Source organism: Salvelinus namaycush, chromosome 42 (assembly GCF_016432855.1).
Source record: "Salvelinus namaycush isolate Seneca chromosome 42, SaNama_1.0, whole genome shotgun sequence".
Taxonomy (NCBI): Eukaryota; Metazoa; Chordata; class Actinopteri; order Salmoniformes; family Salmonidae; genus Salvelinus; species Salvelinus namaycush.
The window spans coordinates 8,128,194-8,155,219 of NC_052348.1; the positions used below are offsets into that span (position 1 = coordinate 8,128,194).

Here is a 27,026-nt window from a genome sequence, read left to right on the forward strand (position 1 = left end):
AAACAAATTTGTGCACAACATTTTAGAGAAATAAGCTTTTTGTGCGTATCGAACATTTCTGGGATCTTTTTCAGCTCGTGAAACACGAGACCAACACTTCACATGTTGCGTTTATATTTTTGTTCATTGTACATTACACAAAATGTCCTATGATTGCTATCTTTCGAGCAGAGAGAAGACTTGTTTAGAAATAACAGTGGTAGCAAGAATAGAGTAGAAAATAATATAAGTACTATTCCATCTACATTACCTCAGTAAGGTAAATATTAAACTGTCCTTGTTTGAGCCTAGGTTTAGTCTAAGGTAACAAAGGGTTTTAATGAGGGGTATGTAGTTAATTACCTTATTACCCTAAGAAACTTCACATGATAACTATATGTCAGCTAATGAATAATTCCTAGACATCCCCTGTGTATATCTCAAGCCACACTGCTATCATTTCTCCCCATTGTGGACACTATTATGTCTGGTAAGGTTAGTCAGGAAGGAGAAGCTCTTGTAACATAGTTTGCACGAGAAGGGCCTCTCCTTGGGGTGAACGGTCTGGTCTGGTGCTCCTTCAAATAGTTTGCCCTAGCGAAGTGCTGGTCTCCGTCCTAATGCTCGGTCTCCCACGTTGTGATCCAATGACACGCGAGGAGGTAGAAGCAGGAGCCACCACCCTCAGGTGGTTAGTATTTGACCTCCCTCCTTGACCTTTAGCCATTGTTTAGGTGTTGTTGGGATTGTGTGCTGTGTTATAGGCTAGGCACCTCTCGTGGTGAACACCCATCCTGACCTATCTGTATTGGTGGGGTAACTGGGGTATTGGTGGGGTAACTGAGGAAGGCTAGACCCAGGTCCAGGCCTTCTATGAACCTAGTCACCAGGCATTAGACGAGACCCTGAAGGAGAAGACAGATTTCCTGAAATACTACCACCAGGGGGTCTCCCACCACACTCTGAAGGCTGAAGCCCAGGTTCTGTTCATCATGGATACTGTGGTGTTTGTATCATAGAGATAGACCCTCCTGTTCCTATCAGCCCCAGCCCCTGCTCCATCCCTGCACTGAGACTGTAAAGAGAAGGGTCTGGGCTGCAGACTGGATCCCTGACTGGAGCATCTGTCTCTCTGATGTCCACCAGGACTGAGGTTGTTCAGTCCACCTGTCTACTGGTTGTGTTCTGTGTGGAGTTTCTGTCCCTCTTGGTTCGGTCCTGGTTCCGACTTGGAAAGGAAGAGCGACGGCTCCTGATCCAGGGTTCTGATCCGGGGCCAGGGTTTGTGACCAGCCACATCAGAGGTCCAGTCTCTCCTGTCAGCAACACCGGATATCAGCAGGTCCTCATGGACTGCAGACTGTAAACACATATTGAACAGAAAAGCATTTAGGTTTATATAAGAAACTCTTCGCTGTACACACAGAAACATGACATTATAAAATGTTAACCACAGTCAAGCCCATCTCTAACACTGACTCAAGTACCTAACAATATGGAGCCATTGGAGTTTATTATAAAAAAGTATCCATATGTGTGTTGATTCATGAATGAAGTATGTTTTGGTTCGCCTGAGATAAGGGAAACACAGTCCCTCAGATTTATATAGATTTTTTCAATAAGTCAGCACAGATTTGATTTTGTATTTAATTTCAACAAAATGGTCATACTCTAACAGAAGGGACTTGAAGTACAGTACTTTTATTTCACAAAACGATATGTAACTAGAAGTATACATTTTCTCACTATGGTAACACTATCTTTTGTAAATCTGGTACCCTTAAATTGATCAAATGAATGTAAGAATACTTTGGAAAAGGTTCAACATTAAATTACACACAGCTTCACTACTTCATGTCAAGTAAACATGAAGTAAGGCACTATAATTTCCTCATAAAACACCAGCATCAAACAACAGGACAGGGTTGTCACTTCTCATCAGTGAAGCATTTTTACAGACAGCATCACACCAACCATCACCATATCATCTACTCTGCTTCATCATACTACACAGTACCAGTCAAAAGTTTGGACACACCTACTCATTCAAGGGTTTTTCTTTATTTTTACTATTTTTCTACATTGTAGAATAATAGTGAAGACAAACTATGATATAACACATTTGGAAGAATCATGTAGTAACCAAAAAGTGTTCAACAAATCAAAATATATTTTAGATTTGAGATTCTTCAAAGTAGCCAACCTTTGCCTTGATGACAGCTTTGCACACTCGATGTCTACAGACTGTAAGAGATACAGAGTGAGAGGATGTTGGATCAAGAAATCTGATATGAGCACCCAGCTATGGAGCATCTTCTGATTGGGTAATGAGGGATTATTTGATTACTTTATACTATTTAATGGTTTGATAATTCAAAGGCATTATCCCACACTTAAAACCAAATGAATCAAGATCTTGGCCCGTATCCACAGTCTCAGAGTAAGAGCGCTGATCTAGGATCCCCACCTGCCTATACTGTATTGGCTCTGACCTAATACCATTCAGACAGTAGTTGACAGTGGGCTAAACCTCAGTGACACTGTGTGTGGTCTGTGTGCTGCTCAGTTGGTTACTCTGTGGGTTCAGACGAGGTGTAGTCGAGTTGTCCTCCATGACCATGGTTCCCCAGACCCTCCTCCTTTACCAGCAGCACCTCTGGACCCTCCTCCTGTAAGAGCCAGGTGATACAGATTAGACATACACTTCCTCAAGTATGTACACACAGATAATAAACACACTTCTAACATGTAGTGTTTACCCATCCCCATTATGTTTGAGTCCTATACTGTAGTTACAGAATGACTTCATTGATGTTAAACCCATCATGGTGGACATAAATATGATGTTGTGGGTAAATATGAGTCAGCTATGATAAGTCAAAAGTCATCATCAGACAAGCCTGACTAAACTATTTTGAAGTGTACATGTAACCGAGTTAAGAACATACCGTAAACTCACTCCATAGCTAGCTTGAAATGTTGCCGATGGAGCTATTCAAGAGGTACCTGTTGTAGGGCGAAGTAGTTTTGCACGCTGTCAAGGAGGGCGGTCATGTGTGTTGCAGAGGATCACTGGTTCAAGCCCAGTATGGGGCAGTCAAACAGTGGAAGCTAAGCTGTTAGCAGCATACTGACTCCCTTCACATAGAGTAGGTGTTTGTTAGTGTGGGTATATTTAGTAAGTGTATATTGGTTATAATGCACTGTTGTGTGTATGCAGAATAGGGTGAAAGATGATGTACACTGAGTGTAGAAAATATTAGGAACACCTTCAGAATATTGAGTTGCACCCCCTTTTGCCCTCAGAACAGCCTCAATTCATCAGGGCATGGACTCTACAAGGCATCAGAAGTGTTCCACAGGGATGCTGACCAATGTTGACTGCAATGCTTCCCACAGTTGTCAGGTTGGCTGGATGGCGCCTACTACTCGTGATGCTACGTTTGAAACCAGAGCTCCGAGGCATGAGTCGAAATCGCTAAGCAGTTTACTTCGAAGCAGTTTGCCGATGCTTGTATAATTTCATCAGAAGCACGTGTTCAATGACGTCCGAAACTTTGTTTTGTCGATTAGCTACCTGATTGGTTTGGTATTGGCTTCTGTAGAAGACAAAAAGGCTACCCTATGCGACGTCATCTATAATAATTTGGCTGTTCTAAATGCTTTTGATCAGCAGGTACCACTAGTGTACACTGTGTTGATCAAAGCCTCAAGTAATGAACCTATTTTGGACACAATTGGCTGGAAATCCTCAATGCTTCAGAAACCTTAATTTCTCCATCTCTATCTACTACCATACCCTGTACAAACACACTTAAATATCTTATATTTTTTTTCTTGCACATTCACCCTCTGAATGGCGCACATACACAATCCATGTCTTAATTGTTTCCAGCCTTAAAAATCAATCTTTACCCAGTCTCCTCCCCTTCATCTATACTGATTGAAGTGAATTTAACAGGTGACATCAACAAGGGATCATAGCTTTCACCTGGTTAGTCTGCCATGGAAAGAGCAGATGTTCCTAATGTTTTGTGCACTCAGTCTCTTCAGGGAGTCTCAATAAAAGTCAGACTGAAAAGTCAGTGTTTATTTAACATAAACCAGTTGTAAATACACCATATGAAAACCACACATCTCAACTAAAACTCTGCATTAACTTGATAAACCGCATTCACTTTCTCATTAAAAGTGTATTGGGGGGTAGTTTAATAGAAGTAAAGAAATAGGTATTTGTGAACATCATATAGCCTACACAATACAAACACAATATGTAGGCTTTTTAGGCTTATATATGCCTTATATATCACACAATGTCTGGATGAAATATTCTCCCAAAGAATATTCAACACTGAAATCTGCATCTGTGGGTCTTTTCTGCTGACAACAATGAAAATTCATCTTTGTCTTTTTGCAGGGTTTGATCAACATATCAGAAGCTATCCAGCGGAATGGTTACTTTCTATGTTATAGAGTGGAATGGTTTTTCTGCGGGTGTATCCTGAGGTAGCTCCTCTCTGAGAACCTCTTCCTGCAGTGCGTATTGGCAAACGGCCTTTCTCCCGTGTGGACTTTCAGGTGCATCTTCAGCTGGTTCTGACGGGTGAACCTCTTCTCACACTGGGGGCAGCTGAAGGGTTTCTCCCCTGTGTGGACCCTCTGGTGCCTCTTCAGGTCACCAGCCTGGGCGAAGCGCATATTACACTGGGTACAGCTGAAGGGTTTCACCCCTGTGTGGACCATCTGGTGCCTCTTCAGGCTGGACGAGTGGGAGAAACTAGCCCGGCACAGATGGCAGCTGAACGGTTTCTCCCCCGTGTGCATCCTCTGGTGGATCTCCACCTGTTTAGGGAAACTGAAGGCTTTCCCACAGAACGAACACAGGAAGCGCTTCTCTTTGCCACTGGATCTGCTGATAGCGTTACTACCCATGTCATTTGTCAATGGGCTTGTGTAGCCATTTAGTATTGAGGCACTGGCATTGTCTGTGGTCTGGTTTAACATCAGGAGAGTGTGAGGAGGACGAAGGCCAGGGAGTGTCTGTGTTGTCACAGGGTCCATGTTCCAGTTGATAGATCCTATAGAAGGCAGGTTGAAGGCAGCACCTGTTATGGGGTTAACCGGAGGTGCCATCAGTCTCTCTGAATCACAACTATAGGAGCAGGAGGGAGCATCGCTAACCAACTCTGTGTCTGTTCTCTCCAGCTGAATACGGACACCTCCCCGTGCTCGCAGACCAAATCTACGCCTCGCCCTGGTCTCAGTCAGTCTGTTGTCATGGAGACTAAGTTCAGATGTTGTTTTGTGTTCCACAGTCTGTTTCTGATTGCGGTTAACAGTGTTGTTCCCCAGCCCAGAGTTGAGGACGCTGTCCCATCCGCTGACCTCCACTATTTTGCATCTGGTCCTGGCCTGCTCAGTGATGTCATCCCCTGGGATCTTGGCTGCACCGGTCTGGGAATCTAAGATGGACACCCAGACTCCTCTGTTAGCCTCTAGCCAACCACCTGCGGGAAGAGGTTACAAAATAGACTTCATAAACATGGCAGAGAACTCTACATATGGAGTTTTATGGAGAAAAAAATCATAGCCAGGTGCATCACTATTCCCATTGAAGATATATTACTGTATGTAGACAATATGTATTAATCTCTTACCTTGCTCCCCCATCTTTAGTCCACTCAGCAGGTCAGTGCTCTCTGATATGTCTTCTATTGTCTCCTCTTTGACTATCAGCAGATCAGGCTTCCCATCCTCCATGTCTACTGACTGTAAGAGATACAGAGTGAGAGGATGTTGGATCAAGAAATATGATATGAGCACCCTGCTATAGAGCATCTGAATGGGCAATGAGGGATTGCTGTGAGCACTATGCAAACATGTTAGTCGATTTGATTACTTGACACTCTTTAATGATTTGATAAGTCAAAGGCATGGTCCCACACTTAAAACAAAATTAATCAAGACCTGGGCCAGTATCCACAGTCTGAGTGTAAGAGTGCTGATCTAGGATCAGGTCCCCACCTGCCTCTATACAGGGATGCAAACTGGTGAGGGTCCAAAAAGGTGACACTTTCTTTTTTTTGCATTGAAACATGCAAAAAAAATCCCTGCTAGGGGTAAATGCAGGTTTTAACTCATTAATTAAACAACAAAGAATATGATCTACATGATCAGTCTCTGTGTGTAAAATAAAAAGTGGTTAATGTGAACCTAACTCACAGCTAATAAATGTAAGGAAAACAATCCAATGTTATTTGTTGCCTAGACTTTACGGCAAATGACACTCAAGTCTTGAGAAAAAAACAATACAATAATATTCCAGTTAGCCATGACAGCCTTTAAAATAGAACGCTTGTTACCATGACAGCCTTTAAAATAGAACGCTTGTTACCATGACAGCCTTTAAAATAAAAAGCTTGTTACCATGACAGCCTTTAAAATAAAACGCTTGTTACCATGACAGCCTTTAAAATAGAACGCTTGTTACCATGACAGCCTTTAAAATAGAATGCTTGTTACTATGACAGCCTTTAAAATAGAACGCTTGTTACCATGACAGCCTTTAACATAGAATGCTTGTTACCATGACAGCCTTTAAAATAGAACGCTTGTGACCCAACACACATCTAAATATTGCACTTGGGGGGGAAAAACATCTTAAAGTAGAAATAGAATGAAACAGGCATTCTATTTTGCTCTATTATAGTGGCCACTATAGTAGACATCAAGTTCAACACAACAAAAGCAATATCTGTGGGCTACACTGAATGTTATTACATTGTACACTTTCTTCCTGTGGACATCCGTTCTACAATGTGCCTGCAGAGCATGATACCCTTTGTTGGTATAATTGATCTCTTTCAGGCAGAGTACACTTGGCATACCCCTTTTTATCCACTGTATTGAAAGAGTAAACGTGTGTGGCATTTCTTTCACCTCTATTGGCATCCAGCATACAGTCGTGGCCAAAAGTTTTGAGAATGACACAAATATTAATTTTACCAAAGTCTGCTGCCTCAGTTTGTATGATGGCAATTTGCATATACTCCAGAATGTTATGAAGAGTGATCAAATGAATTGCAAAGTCCCTCTTTGCAATGCAAATTAACTGAATCCTAAAAAAGCATTTCAGCCCTGCCACAAAAGGACCAGCTGACATCATGTCAGTGATTCTCTCGTTAACACAGGTGTGAGTGTTGACGAGGACAAGGCTGGAGATCACTCTGTCATGCTGATTGAGTTCAAATAACAGACTGGAAGCTTCAAAAGGAGGGTGGTACTTGGAATCATTGTTCTTCCTCTGTCAATCATGGTTACCTGCAAGGAAACACGTGCCGTCATCATTGCTTTGCACAAAAAGGGCTTCACAGGCAAGGATATTGCTGCCAGTAAGATTGCACCTAAATCAACCATTTATCGGATCATCAAGAACTTCAAGGACCTTCTCCTAAAGTTGACTCAGCTGCAGGATCAGGGCACCACCAGTAGAGCTTGCTCAGGAATGGCAGCAGTCAGGTGTGAGTGCATCTGCACGCACAGTGAGGCGAAGACTTTTGGAGGATGGCCTGGTGTCAAGAAGGGCAGCAAAGAAGCCACTTCTCTCCAGGAAAAACATCAGGGACAGACTGATATTCTGCAAAAGGTACAGGGATTGGACTGTTGAGGACTGGGGTAAAGTCATTTTCTCTGATGAATCCCCTTACCGATTGTTTGGGGCATCCGGAAAAAAAGCTTGTCCGGAGAAGACAAGGTGATCGCCACCATCAGTCCTGTGTCATGCCAACAGTAAAGCATCCTGAGACCTCTCATGTGTGGGGTTGCTTCTCAGCCAAGGGAGTGTGCTCACTCACAATTTTGCCTAAGAACACAGCCATGAATAAAGAATGGTACCAACACATCCTCTGAGAGAAACTTCTCCCAACCATCCAGGAACCGTTTGGTGACAAACAATGCCTTTTCCAGCATGATGGAGCACCTTGCCATAAGGCAAAAGTGATAACTAAGTGGCTCTGGGAACAAAACATCGATATTTTGGGTCCATGGCCAGGAAACTCCCCAGAAAATCCCATTGAGAATGTGTGATCAATCCTCAAGAGGCGGGTGGACAAACAAAAATCCACAAATTCTGACAAACTCCAAGCATTGATTATGCAAGAATGGGCTGCCATCACTCAGGTTGTGGCCTAGAAGTTAATTGACAGCATGCCAGGATGGATTGCAGAGGTCTTGAAAAAGAAGGGTCAACACTGCAAATATTGACTCTTTGCATCAACTTCATGTAATTGTCAATAAAAGCCTTTGACACTTATAATGCTTGTAATTAGATGTCAGTATTCCATAGTAACATCTGACAAAAATATTTAAAGACACTGAAGCAGCAAACTTTGTGGAAATTAATATTTGTGTCATTCTCAAAACACAAAAAAGGAGTCGTATACCAGTTAATACTATAGCGAATTATTTATGTTACTAACGTTAGCTCATCTGATGTTGTAACGTTAGCTAGCTAGCTGTCTGACTTTATTAGCCAGCTAATTTTCATACAATAAACTCAATTATTTGATCAGCAAAGTTGGCTAATGTTGCGCAACATTTCTCTGGCTAGCCTACGGAGAATTTGATCCAGCTAGCAAGATACTTAACAATGCTAATACTTGTTCCACCACACTTTCCGAATACCAGTTGTTTTTCGGTTTACAGCTCATGAAGTACGCTTCCTCACCTTCTCACCCCCATCTCCGTAGCCAGGCTTCTCACCTACCTCTTCGTTATCGTTCACGGGACGCGCTGCTGCAAGTTAACTTCTACTTCATCACAATCCCGGATCCGGGAGCACCCCCATCAGTAAAAAAGCTGACTAGCATAGCCTAGCATAGCGTCACAAGTAAATACTAGCATCTAAATATCATTAAATCACAAGTCCAAGACACCAGATGAAAGATACACATCTTGTGAATCCAGCCATCATTTCTGATTTTTAAAATGTTTTACAGGGAAGACACAATATGTAAATCTATTAGCTAACCACGATAGCAAAAGACAACTTTTTTTTCCCACCATTTTTTTCCTGCATAGGTAGCTATCACAATTTCGACCAAATAAAGATATAAATAGCCACTAACCAAGAAACAACTTCATCAGATGACAGTCTGATAACATATTTATTGTATAGCATATGTTTTGTTAGAAAAATGTGCATATTTCAGGTATAAATCATAGTTTACCATTGCAGCCACCATCACAACTCTCACCAAAGCAACTAGAATAACTACAGAGACCAACGTGAATTACCTAAATACTCATCATAAAACATTTCTGAAAAATACACAGCGTACAGCAAATGAAAGACAAAGATCTTGTGAATCCAGCCAATATTTCAGATTTTTTAAGTGTTTTACAGCGAAAACACAATATAGCATTATATTAGCTTACTACAATAGCCAACCACACAACAGCATTGATTCAGGCCAACAATAGCGATAACGAATAAACCAGCAAAAGATATAATTTTTTCACTAACCTTCTCAAACTTCTTCAGATGACAGTCCTATAACATCATATTACACAATACATATAGAGTTTGTTCGAAAATGTGCATATTTAGCGGCACAAATCGTGGTTATACAATGAGAATAGTAGCCAAGCTGCCAACAATATGTCAGGAGAAATCTTGGGAGAGGCACCTAATCTAATCAGTAACTAAATTTAAACTTGACTAAAAAATACAGGTTGGACAGCAAATGAAAGATACATTAGTTCTTAATGCAATCGCTGTGTTAGATTTTTAAAATTAACGTTACTACGACATACAGCGTGCGTTAAAGCGAGACCGCACCGAAATTAATGGCGGAATATGAGTTTTACATTTTTCAACAGAACAACGAATTAACATCATAAATAGTTCTTACTTTTTGATGAGCTCCCATCAGAATCTTGGGCAAGTTGTCCTTTTTCCAAAAGAATCGTTGCTCGGTTGTAGATTGTCGCCTTCAACGTTGGAATTAGCAGTAAACATTAGCCATGTGGGCCAGACCTGTCCAAGTCCCTAGAACGCAGCACAAATAAATACCCGAAAATCGCAATATACTGATATAACTCGGTTTAAAATAACAACATTATGATGTCTTTAACACCTATATCGAATAAATTCAGAGCCGGATATATCTAAGGGCTATAACGGAGCTTTCTAGAAGGCCATCCTGAGGTCTGTCTTGCGTCATGGCGAAGAGAAGAAAGGGAGTACACCACGTTGCCAGCCCATTTATAAGGCCTCAGATCTGCCTAGCAACTCCATTTCAATTCTCACTATTCGCTGATATCCAGGGGAAGGCGTATGCAGTGCATCTCAACCAATAGAAGACAGGCAAATTAATAAACCGACCTCAGAACAGCCTGCAGATTTCAGATTTCTCACTTCCTCATAGGAAAATTGCTCCAACTCGAGTTCTGTTTTACTCACAGATATAATTCAAACGGTTTTAGAAACTAGAGAGTGTTTATCCAATAGTAATAATAATATGCATATTGTACGAGTAAGAATTGAGTACGAGGCAGTTTAATTTGGGAACGAAATTATTACAAAGTGCAAACAGCACCCCCTATTGAGAAAAGGTTTTAACTGGCAAACTGCATTTGCACCCTACTGCTGTCCTTCCAGAGCGCTGATTCTGTCTCTTCTCTCTTCAGTCGCGTGCTGCATTCTGTTATGTGAACAATTGGCTGAGCCTTGGATTCCGCCAGTATTGCTCCAAACGTGCGTCACTCATTCGCTTACAGCCAGTAGTGATCCAAAGCCACCCCCCAAAAAAACTTTTCTCCTTGGATCTACACGATTCAAAACGGCGAATTTCGACGAAAGGTGACTAGTTTGCATCCCTGCTATGTAGTCTTATTCATTGTGATTTAAAAGGCGAAACTGAGCAGCACTCATACTCTAAGATACTTTTTGGATACGGGTTCTGACCTAATACCATACAGTGGGCTCACCTCAGTGAGACTGTGTTTGGTCCTGTGCTGCTTAGTTGGTTCCTCTGTGGGTTCAGGAGGAGGTGTAGTCAGGTTGTCCTCCATGACCATGGTCCCCTCAGGGTTCCCCAGACCCTCCTCACACCCCTCCTCCTTCACCAGCAGCACCTCTGGACCCTCCTCCTCCTGGAAGAGAGGTGATACAGATTACACAGACATACACTCCCTCAGGTACATACACAAAGATAATAAACACACATTTGACATGGAGTCTTTACCCATCCCCACCACGTTTGAGTCCTATACTGTAGTTACAGAATGACTTCATGGTTGTTAAACCCATCATGGTGGACATAAATATGATGTTGTGGGTAAAAACATTTTTTTTTAATGATAAGTCATCATCAGACAAACCTGACTAAACTATTTTGACATGTACAGTAGGTGTTTGTTAGTGTGTGGGTATATTTAGTAAGTGTATATTAGTTATAAAGTGCTCTTGGGTGTATGTAGAATAGGGTGAGATCAGATGTGATGTATACTAAAGAGATTCTCAATGAAAGTCTTAGAATGAAAAGTCCAATTGTTTTATTAAACATAAACAAGTGTTGAATACACCATATGAAAATCACATACATTTTATTATTTTATATATATATATATATATTTATTTTTTTAAATCGGCATGAACTTGATGAACAGCATTCATTTTCTCATTAAAAGTGTTTTGGGAAAATAATTAAGTAGTGGAATGGAAATAATGAAGTAGGCATTTGTGAACATGATATGTGACTCGCTTTATCATAATCAGTCACATTGACCCCAAAACACAGTGCTGGAAAAAGGAGAATGTTAGCTTTCGACTGAGACCATCATGATCGCTCTACTCCAAATTACAAGAAAGTTACATGCCATTACATGCAGAGTATCACCAAATCATGTTTTTGAGAAAAACGCAGTCAACGTTTGCAATTACTTCTAAGACATTTATTCAAATAATGAATAACAACTATTTACCTAATACAAAACAATACATGAAATCCATTGACGAGTGCCCATGTTCTTCTTTTTCACTTACGCTCACATACACACAAATGACATCTTGCTCCAACTATACAGATAGTGTCTGTCTACATTGTTTTCGCGCACGTGTATATGGATACACGTGCACACAATTGTACACATAAACTATATATACAAAAGTATGTGGACTAGAGGTCGACCGATTATGATTTTTCAACGCCGATACCGATTATTGGAGGACCAAAAAAGGCCGATACCGATTAATCGGCCGATTTATTTTATTTTATTTGTAATAATGACAATTACAACAATACTGAATGAACACTTATTTTAACTTAATATAATACATCAATAAAATCAATTTAGCCTCAAATAAATAATGAAACATGTTCAATTTGGTTTAAATAATGCAAAAACAAAGTGTTGGAGAAGAAAGTAAAAGTGCAATATGTGCCATGTAAGAAAGCTAACGTTTAAGTTCCTTGCTCAGAACATGAGAACATATGAAAGCTGGTGGTTCCTTTTAACATGAGTCTTCAATATTCCCAGTTAAGAAGTTTTAGGTTGTAGTTATTATAGGAATTATAGGACTATTTCTCTCTATACCATTTGTATTTCATTAACCTTTGACTATTGGATGTTCTTATAGGCACTTTAGTATTGCCAGTGTAACAGTATAGCTTCCATCCCTCTCCTCGCTCCTACCTGGGCTCGAACCAGGAACACAACGACAACAGCCACCCTCGAAGCAGCGTTACCCATGCAGAGCAAGGGGAATAACTACTCCAAGTCTCAGAGCGAGTGACGTTTGAAACACTATTAGCGCGCACCCCGCTAACTAGCTAGCCATTTCACATCGGTTACACCAGCCTAATCTCGGGAGTTGTAGGCTTGAAGCAGAGCGAAGAGCTTCTGGCAAAACGCAGGAAAGTGCTGTTTGAATGAATGCTTACGAGCCTGCTGCTGCCTACCACCGCTCAGTCAGACTGCTCTATCAAATCATAGACTTAGTTATAACATAATAACACACAGAAATACGAGCCTTAGGTCATTAATATGGTCGAATCCGGAAACTATCATCTCGAAAACAAGACGTTTATTCTTTCAGTGAAATACGGAACCGTTCCGTATTTTATCTAACGGGTGGCATCCATAAGTCTAAATATTCCTGTTACATTGCACAACCTTCAATGTTATGTCATAATTACGTAAAATTCTGGCAAATTAGGCGGCCCAAACTGTTGCATATACACTGACTCTGCGTTCAATGAACGCAAGAGAAGTGACACAATTTCACCTGGTTAATATTGCCTGCTAACCTGGATTTCTTTTAGCTAAATATGCAGGTTTAAAAATATATACTTCTGTGTATTGATTTTAAGAAAGGCATTGATGTTTATGGTTAGGTACACATTGGAGCAACGATACGCACCGCATCGATTATATGCAACGCAGGACACGCTAGATAAACTAGTAATATCATCAATCATGTGTAGTTAACTAGTGATTATGATTGATTGATTGTTTTTTATAAGATAAGTTTAATGCTAGCTAGCAACTTACCTTGGCTTCTACTGCATTCGCGTAACAGGCAGGCTCCTCGTGGAGTGCAATGTAATCAGGTGGTTAGAGCGTTGGACTAGTTAACTGTAAGGTTGCAAGATTGAATCCCCCGAGCTGATAAGGTAAAAATCTGTCGTTCTGCCCCTGAACGAGGCAGTTAACCTACCGTTCCTAGGCCGTCATTGAAAATAAGAATGTGTTCTTAACTGACTTGCCTAGTTAAATAAAGATTAAATAAAGGTGTAAAAAAATACAGATTCCCGATTGTTATGAAAACTTGAAATCAGCCCTAATTAATCAGCCATTCCGATTAATCGGTCGACCTCTAATGTGGACACCCCTTCAAATGACTGAATTTGGCTATTTCAGCCACACCCGTTTCTGACAGGTGTATAAAATAGAGCACAGCCATGCAATCTCCATAGACAAACATTGACAGTAGAATGGCCTTACTGAAGAGCTCAGTAACTTTCAATGTGGCCCGTCATAGGATGCCACATTTCCAACAAGTCAGTTCGTAAAATTTCTGCCCTGCTAGAGCTGCCCCTGTCAACTGTAAGTGCTGTTATTGTGAAGTGGAAACGTCTAGGAGCAACAGCGGCTCACCCGCGAAGTGGTAGGCCACACAAGCTCAAAGAATGAGAAGCTCAAATCGTCTGTCCTCAGTTGCAGAACTCACTACTGAGTTCCAAACTGCCTCTGGAAGCAACATCAGCACAAGAACTGTTTGTTGGGAGCTTCATGAAATGGGTTTTCATGGCCGAGATGCCGCACACAAGCCTAAGACCACCATGCGCAACACTAAGCGTCGGCTGGAGTGGTGTAAAGCACGGCGCCATTGGACTCTGGAGCAGTGGAAACACGTTCTCTGGAGTGATGAATCACACTTCACCATCTGGCAGTCCAACGGAAGGATCTGGGTTTGGCGGATGCCAGGAGAATGCTACCTGCCCCAATGCATAGTGCCAAATGTAAAGTTTGGTGGAGAAGGAATAATGGTCTGGGGCTGTGTTTCATGGTTCGGACTAGGCCCCTTAGTTCCAGTGAAGGGAAATCTTAATGCTACAGCATACAATTACATTCTAGACGATTCTGTGCCTACAACTTTGTGGCAACAGTTTGGGGAAGGCCCTTTCCTGTTTCAGCATGACAATGCCCCCCTGCACAAAGCGAGGTCCATATAGAAATCGTTTTTCGAGATTGGTGTGGAAGAACTTGACTGGCTTGCAGAGCCCTGACCTCAACCCCATCAAAACACCTTTGGGATCAATTACAACGTAGACTGCGAGCCAGGCCTAATCGTCTAACATCAGTGCCCGACCTCACTAATGCTCTTGTGGCTGAATGGAAGCAAGTCCCCACAGCAATGTTCCAACATCTAGTGGAAAGCCTTCCCAGAAGAGTGGAGGCTGTAATAGCAGCAAAAGGGGGGGACCAACTCCATATTAATGCCCATGCTTTTGGAATGAGATGTTCGACGAGCAGGTGTCCACATACTTTTGGTAATGTAGTGTACAAGCAACAGAATGAGCTAAAAAGGTCAGAGTAAGTCCTGGTCTCTAAGCAACAACTAAAATGAAAAACGTTAAAGAAAATCTGACTACACACGCGCGTCACCAGAGAGTAAGGTCTGACAGTCTCTTTGGATCCGATTCGTGTGAGCTTTGGAAGGAGTCTTTGCCGCTGGCTTGAGCTGACGAACGTTTGGTACAAATATAAGTATCGAGATTTAGGAAAACACTCACCATGATCACGCATGAACGTTTTTGTACTAGTGCCACACACAGGACTTTGGTGTCAAATGTCGGTAGCTTCAGGGATCTGTCCTGGGAGCGGCACCGCGTGGACATCAGCGAAGTTGTTGACATAGTGGACAATTCACTGAGTGTCCTCGTAGGACAGCACCTGTTTTCTGGCGAGACGACCACCACACCTCTTTTTCCATGGAGCCTCACCACGATCCTTATAACTATATAACTTTATCACTGCAGTCAGCTTTTTGTAGAAATTCTGACATTTTTAAAATGTGCTGAAAGGCACAATGTATTCTCAGCTGTTTTATTTCTATTCATGATATAGCCTACTACTCATCTTTTCTTAAATACCTCATGAACTTGTTAATACTGCTGCAGCCCCAATAAGAACAGAGGACATCAGGTTGTATTACTCGAATGAAAACTTACGCGTGTCGGAACTTGAATGTTTCTCTGTAGATTTTCTCAAAGAAATATGTCCTCTGATGTTTCCTTTTTGTTAGTTCCTGTTCGAGGTGACCATTTCCTTGCAGAGGTTCATGGAACCAGAGATCTTGCCAATGAGCACTAGATGTTTTTCATCTGAAAAATAAGACAACTAACAATATCTAATTTTTTAACATTCAGTCATTGTCGTCATCTATTCTAGCCAATACATTTTAAAGTGATATAAACACTTTCAATAAAAAACAAACTAGCAACCTGTACAGATTGAAATGCATGCGTGAATCCCACACACACACACACACACTTTTACTAGTAGTGTAAATGGGTCAGGTTCGATATAAAGAAATGTTATAACTGTATAGATGGCCATTTCATGTATTTATGTAACCTGTCTTTAGGACAAATACCAGCACCCACAACACACACAGATCCCATAAGCTACTATCTACATAGCTAGGTTGCATGTGCTACACATCCTCCACTTCACTCTCACCGCCCCCAAGCCACACCTCATCACACCCAAACACACTAACAGATAGACAGACACAGAAAACATGCACACCCATATAAACTTGACTACTACTTGAATGGTAAGCACTTACCATTGGTGAGTTAGCTAATTCATCTGGTCACGTCTCTTGACCATCTCCTCGGGGGTAAAAACCAAATATCACGGCTTCCCTTTATTGGACTTGCAAGTGCACCTGAACTCGCAATCCTTTTCAATTTCTTGCCCACCACCACTGACATATTTCCCCCCAAACGACTGAAGCACCGTAATTGATGGATCCACCATTAACGGGTGGTCTTCCTCGGTTGCCTCCTCAAGGTGCTCGGCCTCGACTTCAGTGAGCTTGTCTGAGTCGTTTATGGCGTTGCACAGTGGCGCAGAGTCTAAAAGTAGTCGGCAATAAGTTGATGCCACTGATCGTCTGAACCAGCTCCCAGCACAACATTACTATTTAAAAATCTAGCGATTTCTCTCTCCCGGAAATCCATCAATGCAGTTGAAAACAAAGCTAGCTAGCTAAGGTGTAGGCAGTAGCGACAGTGTAACTACGTATGATGGGTTTTGAAGAGCGAGAGAGTGTAGCCTTTTCCCGCGGATGATACACTACAGGAAAATCATCCGATTGAATAGCCTATTGTAGCTTGATTCAAAATATATAGCGAGCTAGCTAGTTTGTAATTCCTTCATGATTTCGGAATAGAGGAGGGTTTGATAGTGCAGATAAGCTAGTGCCTCGAAAGCCTGATGTGTTACAAGCTAGCATCCACCAAACGGATGGGAAAGTGCTCCGTTGCTTACGTTTCATCCTACGTTTAAAAGATTAAAAACTATATTTATATTGGATTTGGCAATAACACATACAGATAATGAAAGCAAAGATATTGTTTTGTTAGAACCAGATGAAACCCCTAAATAGCAAAAAATCAAACATTTCGACAAAAACACAATTTATATGCAAATTAGTCATTGCTACTTCCGACTGATTATGATAGAGCGCGTCACATATAGCCTACACCAGGGATGGGCAACTGGCAGCGACCCTTTTGTCTATGATTACCCCCCCCCCAAGATATCTAAACTTGTAGTAATCATGGCCGAATTACTGACAGGGGGACCCAATTGATCGTCAGATATCATATTAAAAACTGCAAGCATTTGTCTCCACCCTATGGCCAAATACGTATTATTTCCAAACTTGTAGTAATCATGATTGAATTACTGACCTGGGGGCCCTCATTGATCATGTGTAGAATTGCATAAAATTACATTAAAAAAGGCAATCTTCTATCCACCTCATGGCAAAGAATGTGTAGAATTGCAGAAAAATTGCAACATTTTCTCTACGCCCCATGGCAAAATGTGTAGAATTCCAGGAAATTAACTCTAAAACATTTTTTTCCCTCTTTGCTAAAACTCGCAAAATATAGCTTAGGGCCCCCAAAAGGCTAGGGTGGGATCTGACTGAGTTCCGATTTTTTTGTGGCCCCCACCCCCATCAAAGCTGCCCATCCCTGGGCAGTACAAACACAATATGCCTAAAATATATATCACATGTCTGGATGCAATATTCTACCCAGGAATATTCAACACTGACATCTGCTACTCACATTATTCCAAATGCATCTGTGGGTCTTTTCTGCTGACAACAATGAAAATGAACCTTTATATTTAATACATCTTAAACGTCTGCAGCTATTGAGTGGAATGTTTTTTCTGCTGGTGTATCCTGAGGTAGCTCCTATCTGAGAATCTCTTCCCGCAGTGCGTACAGGCGAACGGCCTCTCTCCCGTGTGGACCTTCATGTGCATCTTCAGCTGGTGCTGGCGGGTAAATCTCTTCTCACACTGGGGGCAGCTGTAGGGTTTCTCCCCTGTGTGGACCCTATGGTGCCTCTTCAGGTCACCAGCCTGGGCGAAGCGCATTTGACACTGGGTACAGCTGAAGGGTTTCACCCCTGTGTGGACCCTCTGGTGCCTCTTCAGGGTGCCAGCCTGGGCGAAGCGCATATGACACTGGGTACAGCTGAAGGGTTTCACCCCTGTGTGGATCCTCTGGTGGACCTCCACCTTCTGGAGGCAGGTGAAGCCTTTGTTACAGAACATGCAGAGGAACCGTTTCTCTTTGCTATTGCCTGATGTGGTTCCCCCTCCCTGAGTCTGGGCTTTAGTCCTGTCGTTTGAGTTCAATACCTGATCGAAAAGGACACGGCTGTGTAAATCGGAAGGCCCCATCGACGTGGACACTTGGTCATGATCCCTGAACGTGTGTAAAGGGGAGTGGGTCGTGACATTTAGATTTGTCTCTAAGCTTCCCCTGTAATTTAAGACATCTCTGCCCTGTGAGTGTCCGTCTCCTAGGTGACTATCTACATTCCATGTGGGAGGAACGTCGCCCTCCACTTTCATGGTCACTTCATCTACGACCAGACCCTCCCCTTTCTTATCTAGGCACCCTTCAGCGTATACACTACTACTGTACTGGTTCCAGTCCCCTCTAGACAGATCAGTTTGTGTCTCTAAACCCAAGGATATGTTGCCAGGGTCCATCTCTGTAGCATAAGAACAAGATGAATCATCACCACTAGTGTCTAACGAGTTACCATCACCATCCCCACTGGAATTAACCGTTCTCTGGCTCTGTTGAAATACTGGTAAGTACTCTGAGCCGGGAGCAGGAGGACAGCCCAGTCTCTTTGGGTCTGATCTGTGGTCACATCCTGTGTGTAAGAGACTGTGTGTTACAGTTAAAGTCTTGGTGTCTGTCTCTGACTTGAGGACGGCGTTCGACATTCCACTGACCTCCGTGATGCTGCGTCGGGTCCTTGGCTGTGCTGGGGCGGTGGGGTCTTCTCTGTCTACATGGGGCGCTTCAGCCGTTCCAGTTTGGATGTGTCTGCTGTGCCTTGGGTCTTCCTCTCCTTCAGACCTCTCTAGCTTGACACCAGGATCTTCAGCCTCTGCATCTGCAGACTGACAAGAAGAGAGGAGGTTATTACCATTACATTAGTTGAATTGGATAACAATGTGAAGTCTCTCAAAGCTCACCTATGGCAGATAAATGAGGATATACATGTAAGCAAGTGAATCGCTTGCTGGGAGCGTTCTGAAATAAACGGCCACATTTGATTTACAAAGTAACACATTTTTTATGCAACACTATTACACTAACCTCTATCACGATAACGTGCTGGGTTGAGGTTCCACTCCCCTCATCAACAGTGATTGGTTGGTCATCTCTCCAAGTATTGTGTCCTGCTGGCTTCACAAAGCTCCTGTGGCCTCCAGTGAGATGTCCTTCACCTGAGAGTGTGATTGGGGGAAAAGCGGTGGTTAGGTTAGCTACTGTCAATGTTCAACGTCAGTGCTTGACTTGTGCAGGAGCTCACCAGAGCCGAGTACCAGCACATCAAATTTTCTACTGCTTCAACTCTGTTCCTCTTATAGAATATTAGTTCAAAAGTATTGTGGAGATACTGCACCTAAATATAAACAGTACCGGCACCCAAAATGAGTACTGGTACCTATTTAAGTCAAGCACTGTCAGCAGTATATTGTACACTACTGACCCAGTCTACAATAGGCAAGGATGTAAGGTAACACTTGTCCTAACTTCTTGATATACTATTTATTGATTGATGTATTATGTTCCATGCATCATATGGTTTTCATTTAGTAAATAATGCAGTAAATAATGCAGTAAATCAAGAATCTGTCCCCATATTAATGTAATTGGTTCAGAGTTTGTTTCGATATTTTAACCTGCGTGTCGTGATCACGTTTGGTGTGGGGGGACCAAATAAATTTATGCACGATGGCGCACGCGCAGAGCCGGTTTGGGTTCCGTGTAATACCCTGACTACACCGCTCGAGTCGCGTGCGCGAGCGTTGCAAAATAAATGTAGGAATCTATGTTATTCAATTATTGCACCCACACTGCGCGTGCTATAAGTCCTGCCTCTCCCATCTCCTCATTGGTTTATAGAAGAAGGTACCCATGTGCCATCTCCTCATTGGTTATACCCATGTGGGTGATTGAAAGACGAACTGTTGCCGGTTGTAGTGGTTATACTATGAAAGTTTAGATGCCAATCCCCATATAAGTTAAACAATGAAAAAGCCACCAATAAGTACAGCTAGTAGTATAAATCCTCTCGCACAGTCACCGCAGCCGAACAGTTTTCTCATGGCTTCTGGAAAGAAATGCTGTCTAAATGCTCAACCGGTGTCACTTATTCAGCCGACGGAAACTTTCAACCGGTTCTACCCATTAAGCAACGAGTCAGAGCCTTCTCCAGTCTCTCCTCCACCCGTAACTAGGTTGAGCCGCCAAAGCCTCCCACCATTAGCTCTGACAAATTGAAAACCCTAGTCATTGGCGACTCCATTACCCGCAGTATTAGACTTACAAATAATCATCCAGCGATCATACACTGTTTACCAGGGGGCAGGGCTACAGACGTAAATGCTAATCTGAAGATGGTGCTGGCTAAGGCTAAAACTGGCGAGTATAGGGATATTGTTATCCACCTCGGCACGAACGTTGTTAGGATGACACAGTCAGAGGTCACCAAGTGCAACATAGCTTCAAATCAAATCAAATCAAATGTTATTTGTCACATACACATGGTTAGCAGATGTTAATGCGAGTGTAGCGAAATGCTTGTGCTTCTAGTTCCGACAATGCAGTAATAACCAACAAGTAATCTAACCTAACAATTCCACAACTACTACCTTATACACACAAGTGTAAAGGGATAAAGAATATGTACATAAAGATATATGAATGAGTGATGGTACAGAACGGCATAGGCAAGATGCAGTAGATGGTATAGTGTACAGTCTATACATATGAGATGAGTAATGTAGGGTATGTAAACATAAAGTGGCATAGTTTAAAGTGGCTAGTGATACATGTATTACATAAAGATGGCAAGATGCAGTGGATGATATACAGTACAGTATATACATATACATATGAGATGAGTAATGTAGGGTATGTAAACATTATATTAAGTGGCATTGTTTAAAGTGGCTAGTGATACATTTTTACATAATTTCCATCAATTCCCATTATTAAAGTGGCTGGAGTTGAGTCAGTATGTTGGCAGCGGCCACTAAATGTTAGTGGTGGCTGTTTAACAGTCTGATGGCCTTGAGATAGAAGCTGTTTTTCAGTCTCTCGGTCCCTGCTTTGATGCACCTTTACTGACCTCACCTTCTGGATGATAGCGGGGTGAACAGGCAGTGGCTCAGGTGGTTGTTGTCCTTGATGATCTTTATGGCCTTCCTGTGACATCGGGTGGTGTAGGTGTCCTGGAGGGCAGGTAGTTTGCCCCCGGTGATGCGTTGTGCAGACCTCACTACCCTCTGGAGAGCCTTACGGTTGTGGGGGCGGAGCAGTTGCCGTACCAGGCGGTGATACAGCCCGACAGGATGCTCTCGATTGTGCATCTGTAGAAGTTTGTGAGTGCTTTTGGTGACAAGCCGAATTTCTTCAGCCTCCTGAGGTTGAAGAGGCGCTGCTGCGCCTTCTTCACAACGCTGTCTGTGTGGGTGGACCAATTCAGTTTGTCCGTGATGTGTACACTGAGGAACTTAAAACTTTCCACCTTCTCCACTACTGCCCCGTCGATGTGGATAGGGGGGTGCTCCCTCTGCTGTTTCCTGAAGTCCACAATCATCTCCTTTGTTTGTTAACGTTGAGTGTGAGGTTATTTTCCTGACACCACACTCCGAGGGCCCTCACCTCCTCCCTGTAGGCCGTCTCGTCGTTGTTGGTAATCAAGTCTACCAATGTAGTGTCGTCCGCAAACTTGATGATTGAGTTGGAGGCGTGCATGGCCACGCAGTCGTGGGTGAACAGGGAGTACAGGAGAGGGCTTAGAACGCACCCTTGTGGGGCCCCAGTGTTGAGGATCAGCGGGGTGGAGATGTTGTTACCTACCCTCACCACCTGGGGGCGGCCCGTCAGGAAGTCCAGGACCCAGTTGCACAGGGCGGGGTCGAGACCCAGGGTCTCGAGCTTGATGACAAGTTTGTAGGGTACTATAGTGTTAAATGCTGAGCTGTAGTCGATGAACAGCATTCTCACATAGGTATTCCTCTTGTCCAGATGGGTTAGGGCAGTGTGCAGTGTGGTTGCGATTGCGTCGTCTGTGGACCTATTGGGTCGGTAAGCAAATTGGAGTGGGTCTAGGGTGTCAGGTAGGGTGGAGGTGATATGGTCCTTGACTAGTCTCTCAAAGCACTTCATGATGACGGAAGTGAGTGCTACGGGGCGGTAGTCGTTTAGCTCAGTTACCTTAGCTTTCTTGGGAACAGGAACAATGGTGGCCCTCTTGAAGCATGTGGGAACAGCAGACTGGGATAAGGATTGATTGAATATGTCCTTAAACACACCAGCCAGCTGGTCTGTGCATGCTCTGAGGACGCGGCTGGGAATGCCGTCTGGGCCTGCAGCCTTGCGAGGGTTAACACGTTTAAATGTTTTACTCACCTCGGCTGCAGTGAAGGAGAGCCAGCAGGTTTTGGTAGCGGGCCGTGTCAGTGGCACTGTATTGTCCTCAAAGCGAGCAAAAAAGTTATTTCGTCTGTCTGGGAGCAAGACATCCTGGTCCGCGACGGGGCTGGTTTTCTTTTTGTAATCCGTGATTGACTGTAGACCCTGCCACATACCTCTTGTGTCTGAGCTGTTGAATTGCGACTCTACTTTGTCTCTATACTGGGACTTGTTTGATTGCCTTGCGGATGGAATAGCTACACTGTTTGTATTCGGTCATGTTTCCGGTCACCTTGCCCTGGTTAAAAGCAGTGGTTCGCGCTTTCAGTTTCACGTGAATGCTGCCATCAATCCACGGTTTCTGGTTTGGGAATGTTTTAATCGTTGCTGTGGGTACGACATCGTCAATGCACTTTCTAATGAACTCGCTCACCGCTTCCGTGTTTAAATCAGCTAGAAAGATGTGCCGGCATCGAGTAATTGTCTCTGCCCCCTCCCAGTTTGGGAGAGTGATGAGCTCTACAGCAGACGATCACATCTCAATCGCTGGTTGAAAACTGTTTTCGGCCCCTCCCAAAAGATAGAATTTGTAGATAATTGTCCCTCTTTCTGGGACTCACCCACAAACAGGACCACGCCTGGCCTGCTGATCAGTTACAAACACAATCCTAGCTGAAGGGGTGCTCTCATCTTATCTATGAACATAGACAGGGCTCTAACTCCTCTAGCTCCACAATGAGATAGCCAGCCTGCCAGCTTAGTGGAGTCTGCCACTAGCACAGTCAGTTTAGTCAGCTCAGCTATCCCCGTTGAGACCGTGTCTGTGCCTCGATCTAGGTTGGGCAAAACTAAACATGGCGGTGTTCGCATAAGCAATCTCACTGGAATAAAGACCTCCTCCATTCCAGTCATTATTGAAAGAGATTGTGATATCACAAAATAGGATTACTTAATGTTAGATTCCTCACTTCCAAGGCAGTTATAGTCAATGAACTATTCACTGATCATAATCTTGATGTGATTGGCCCGACTGAAACATGACTTAAGCCTAATGAATTTACTGTGTGAAGAGGCCTCTCCTCCTGGTTACACTAGTGACCATATCCCCTGCGCATCCCGCAAAGGCGGAGGTGTTGCTAACATATACTATAGCAAATTTCAATAAAAAAAAGACTAAGTTTACATCTTTTGAGCTTCTAGTCATGAAATCTATGCAGCCTACTCAATCACTTTTTATAGCTACTGTTTACAGGCTTCCTGGGCCGTATACAGCGCTCCCTGAATTCCTATCGGACCTTGTAGTCATGGCAGATAATATTCACATTTTTGGTGACTTTAATATTCACATGGAAAAGTCCACAGACCCACTCCAAAAGGCTTTCGGAGCCATCATCGACTCAGTGGGGTTTTGTCCAACATGTCTCCGGAACTACTCACTGCCACAGTCATACCCTGGAACTAGTTTTGTCCCGTGGAATAAATATTGTGGATCTTAATCCTGGACTATCGGACCATCATTTTATTACGTTTGCAATCGCAACAAATAATCTGCTCAGACCCTAACCAAGGATAATCAAAAACAGTACTATAAATTCTCGGACAACCCAAAGATTCCTAGATGCCCTTCCAGACTCCCTCCACCTACCCAAGGACATCGGAGTACAAAAATCGGTTAACCACCTAACTGAGGAACTGAATTTAACCTTGCGTAATACCCTAGATGCAGTCACACCCCTAAAAACAAAACATTTGTCATAAGAAACTAGCTTCAGGTATACAGAAAATAACCGAGCCCTGAAGCAAGCTTCCAGAAGTCTTCCGACTAGCTTGGAAAGACAGTACCATACAATATCGAAGACCCCTCAATGCTGCTCGATCATCCTATTTTTCCAACTTATTTGAGGAGAATAAGAACAATCCCCCCCCAAACAAATTATACTGTCGCAAAGATAACTAAAAAACATTCCCCAAGAGAGGATGGCTTTCACTTCAGCAGAAATAAATACATGAACTTCATTGACGAAAAAATCATGATCATTAGAAAGCAAATTACAGACTCCTCTTTAAATCTGAGTATTTCTCCAAAGTTCAGTTGTCCTGAGTCTGCACAACACTGCCAGGACCTAGGATCAAGGGAGACACTCAAGTTCTTTAATTCTATATCTCTTGGCACATTCATGAAAATAGTAATGGCCTCTAAACCTTCAAGCTGCATACTGGACCCTATTCCAACTAAACTACTGAAAGAGCTGCTTCGTGTGCTTGGCCCTCCTATGTGGAACATAATAAAGGGCTTCCTATCTACCGGCTGTGTACCAAACTCACTAAAAGTGGCAGTAATAAAGCCTCTCTTTAAAAAGACAAAACTTGACCAAGAAAATATTTTAAAAACTAAATCGGCCTACATTTGATTCTCCCATTCCTCTCAAAAATGTTAGAAAAAGCTGTTGCGCAGCAACTCGCTTCCTTCCGTAAGACAAACAATGTATACGAAATGCTTCAGTCTGGTTTCAGACCCCATCATAGCACTGAGACTGCACTCATGAAGGTGGTAAATTACCTTTTAATGGTAATTTACCACCTTCATGACATTCTTTTGGAAAGATTGACTCCCCAAATTGGTCTACATGGACAAGTTCTGGCCTGGTTTAGATCTTATCTGTCGTAAAGATATCAGTTTGTCTCTGTGGATGGTTTGTCCTCTGACAAATCAACTGTAAGTTTCGGTGTTCCTCAAGGTTCCATTTTAGGACCACTATTGTTTTCACTATATATTTTATCTCTTGGTTATGTCATTCATAAACATGATGTTAACTTTCACTGCTATGCGAACGATACACAGCTGTACATTTCGATGAAACATGGTGAAGCCACAAAATTGCCCTCCCTGGAAGCCTGTGTTTCAGACATAAGGATGTGGATGGCAGAAAATGTTTTACTTTTAAACTCGGAGATGCTAGTTCTAGGTCCCAAGAAACAAAGAGATCTTCTGTTGGATCTGACAATTAATCTTGATGGTTGTACAGTCGTCTCAAATAAAACTGTGAAGGTCCTCGGCGTTACTCTGGACCCTGATCTCTCTTTTGACGAACATATCAAGACTATTTCAAGGACAGTTTTTTCCATCTACGTAACTTTGCAAAAACAAGATACTTTCAGTCCAAAAATTATGCAGAAAAGTGAATCCATGCTTCTGTCACTTCTAGATTAGACTACTGCAATGCTCCACTTCCCGGCTACCCAGATAAAGCACTAAATAAACTTCAGTTAGTGCTAAATACGGCTGCTAGAATCTTGACTAGAATCCAAAAATTTGATGATATTACTCCAGTGCTAGCCTCTCTACATTGGCTTCCTGTTAAGGCTAGGGATGATTTCAAGGTTTTACTGCTAACCTACAAAGCATTACATGCGCTTGCTCCTACCTATCTCTCCGATTTGGTCCTGCCGTACATACCTACACGTACACTACGGTCACAAGACGCAGGCCTCCTAATTGTCCTTTTAATTTCTAAGCAAACAGCTGGAGGCAGGGCTTTCTCCTATAGAGCTCCTTTTTTATGGAATGGTCTGCCTATCCATGTGAGAGACGCAGACTCGGTCTCGACCTTTAAGTCTTTATTGAAGACTCCTCTCTTCAGTAGGTCCTATGATTGAGTGTAGTCTGGCCCAGGGGTGTGAAGGTGAACGGAAAGGCACTGGAGCAACGAACCGCACTTGCTGTCTCTGCCTGGCCGGTTCCCCTCTCTCCACTGGGATTCTCTGGCTCTAACCCTATTACGGGGTCTGAGTCACTGGCTTACTGGTAGTCTTCCATCCCGTCCCTAGGAGGGGTGCGTCACTTGAGTGGGTTGAGTCACTGACGTGATCTTCCTGTCCGAGTTTGGCGCCCCCCTCGGATTCATGCCGTGGGGGAGATCTTTATGGGCTATACTCAGCCTTGTCTCAGGGTAGAAGTTGGTGGTTTGAAGATATCCTTGTAGGGGTGTGGGGGCTGTGCTTTGGCAAAGTGGGTGGGGTTATATCCTGCCTGGTTGGCCCTGTCTGGGGTTATCGTATTTATGCTGCAACTGTTTGTGTCTGGGGACTAGGGTCAGTCTGTTATGTCTGGAGTATTTCTCCTGTCTTATCCGGTGTCCTGTGTGAATTTAAGTATGCTCCCACTAATTCTCTCTCTCTCCCTCTCGGAGGACCTGAGCCTTGGGACCATGCCTCAGGACTACCTGGCCTGAACTCCTTGCTGTCCCCAGTCCACCTGGTTGTGCTGCTGCTCCAGTTTCAA

At 43.0% G+C, this 27,026-nt stretch overlaps 2 protein-coding genes across 2 annotated transcripts in view; both read right to left on the reverse strand.

Annotated features, from left to right (window-relative positions):
- Positions 1-27,026, reverse strand: part of LOC120034862 (protein glass-like) — a 467,553-nt gene that overhangs the window by 360,780 nt on the left and 79,747 nt on the right. The gene's annotated exons all lie outside the window — the stretch shown is intronic.
- Positions 4,055-26,561, reverse strand: LOC120034732 (PR domain zinc finger protein 10-like). The gene is made up of 6 exons (XM_038981334.1): positions 26,548-26,561; positions 19,415-19,460; positions 19,045-19,215; positions 10,969-11,133; positions 5,637-5,748; positions 4,055-5,486 (listed from the first exon to the last, which is right to left on the reverse strand). The coding sequence occupies exons 1-6, from the start codon at positions 26,559-26,561 to the stop codon at positions 4,447-4,449; spliced, it is 1,548 nt and encodes a 515-aa protein (XP_038837262.1). The 3' UTR covers positions 4,055-4,446.

Coding starts and splice junctions, on each gene's coding strand:
- LOC120034732 (XM_038981334.1), bottom strand. Junction 19,216..19,414: donor AGCACGTTATCGTGATAGAG/GTTAGTGTAATA, acceptor TCTTCTTGTCAG/TCTGCAGATGCAGAGGCTGA. Junction 5,487..5,636: donor ACTAAAGATGGGGGAGCAAG/GTAAGAGATTAA, acceptor CTCTTCCCGCAG/GTGGTTGGCTAGAGGCTAAC.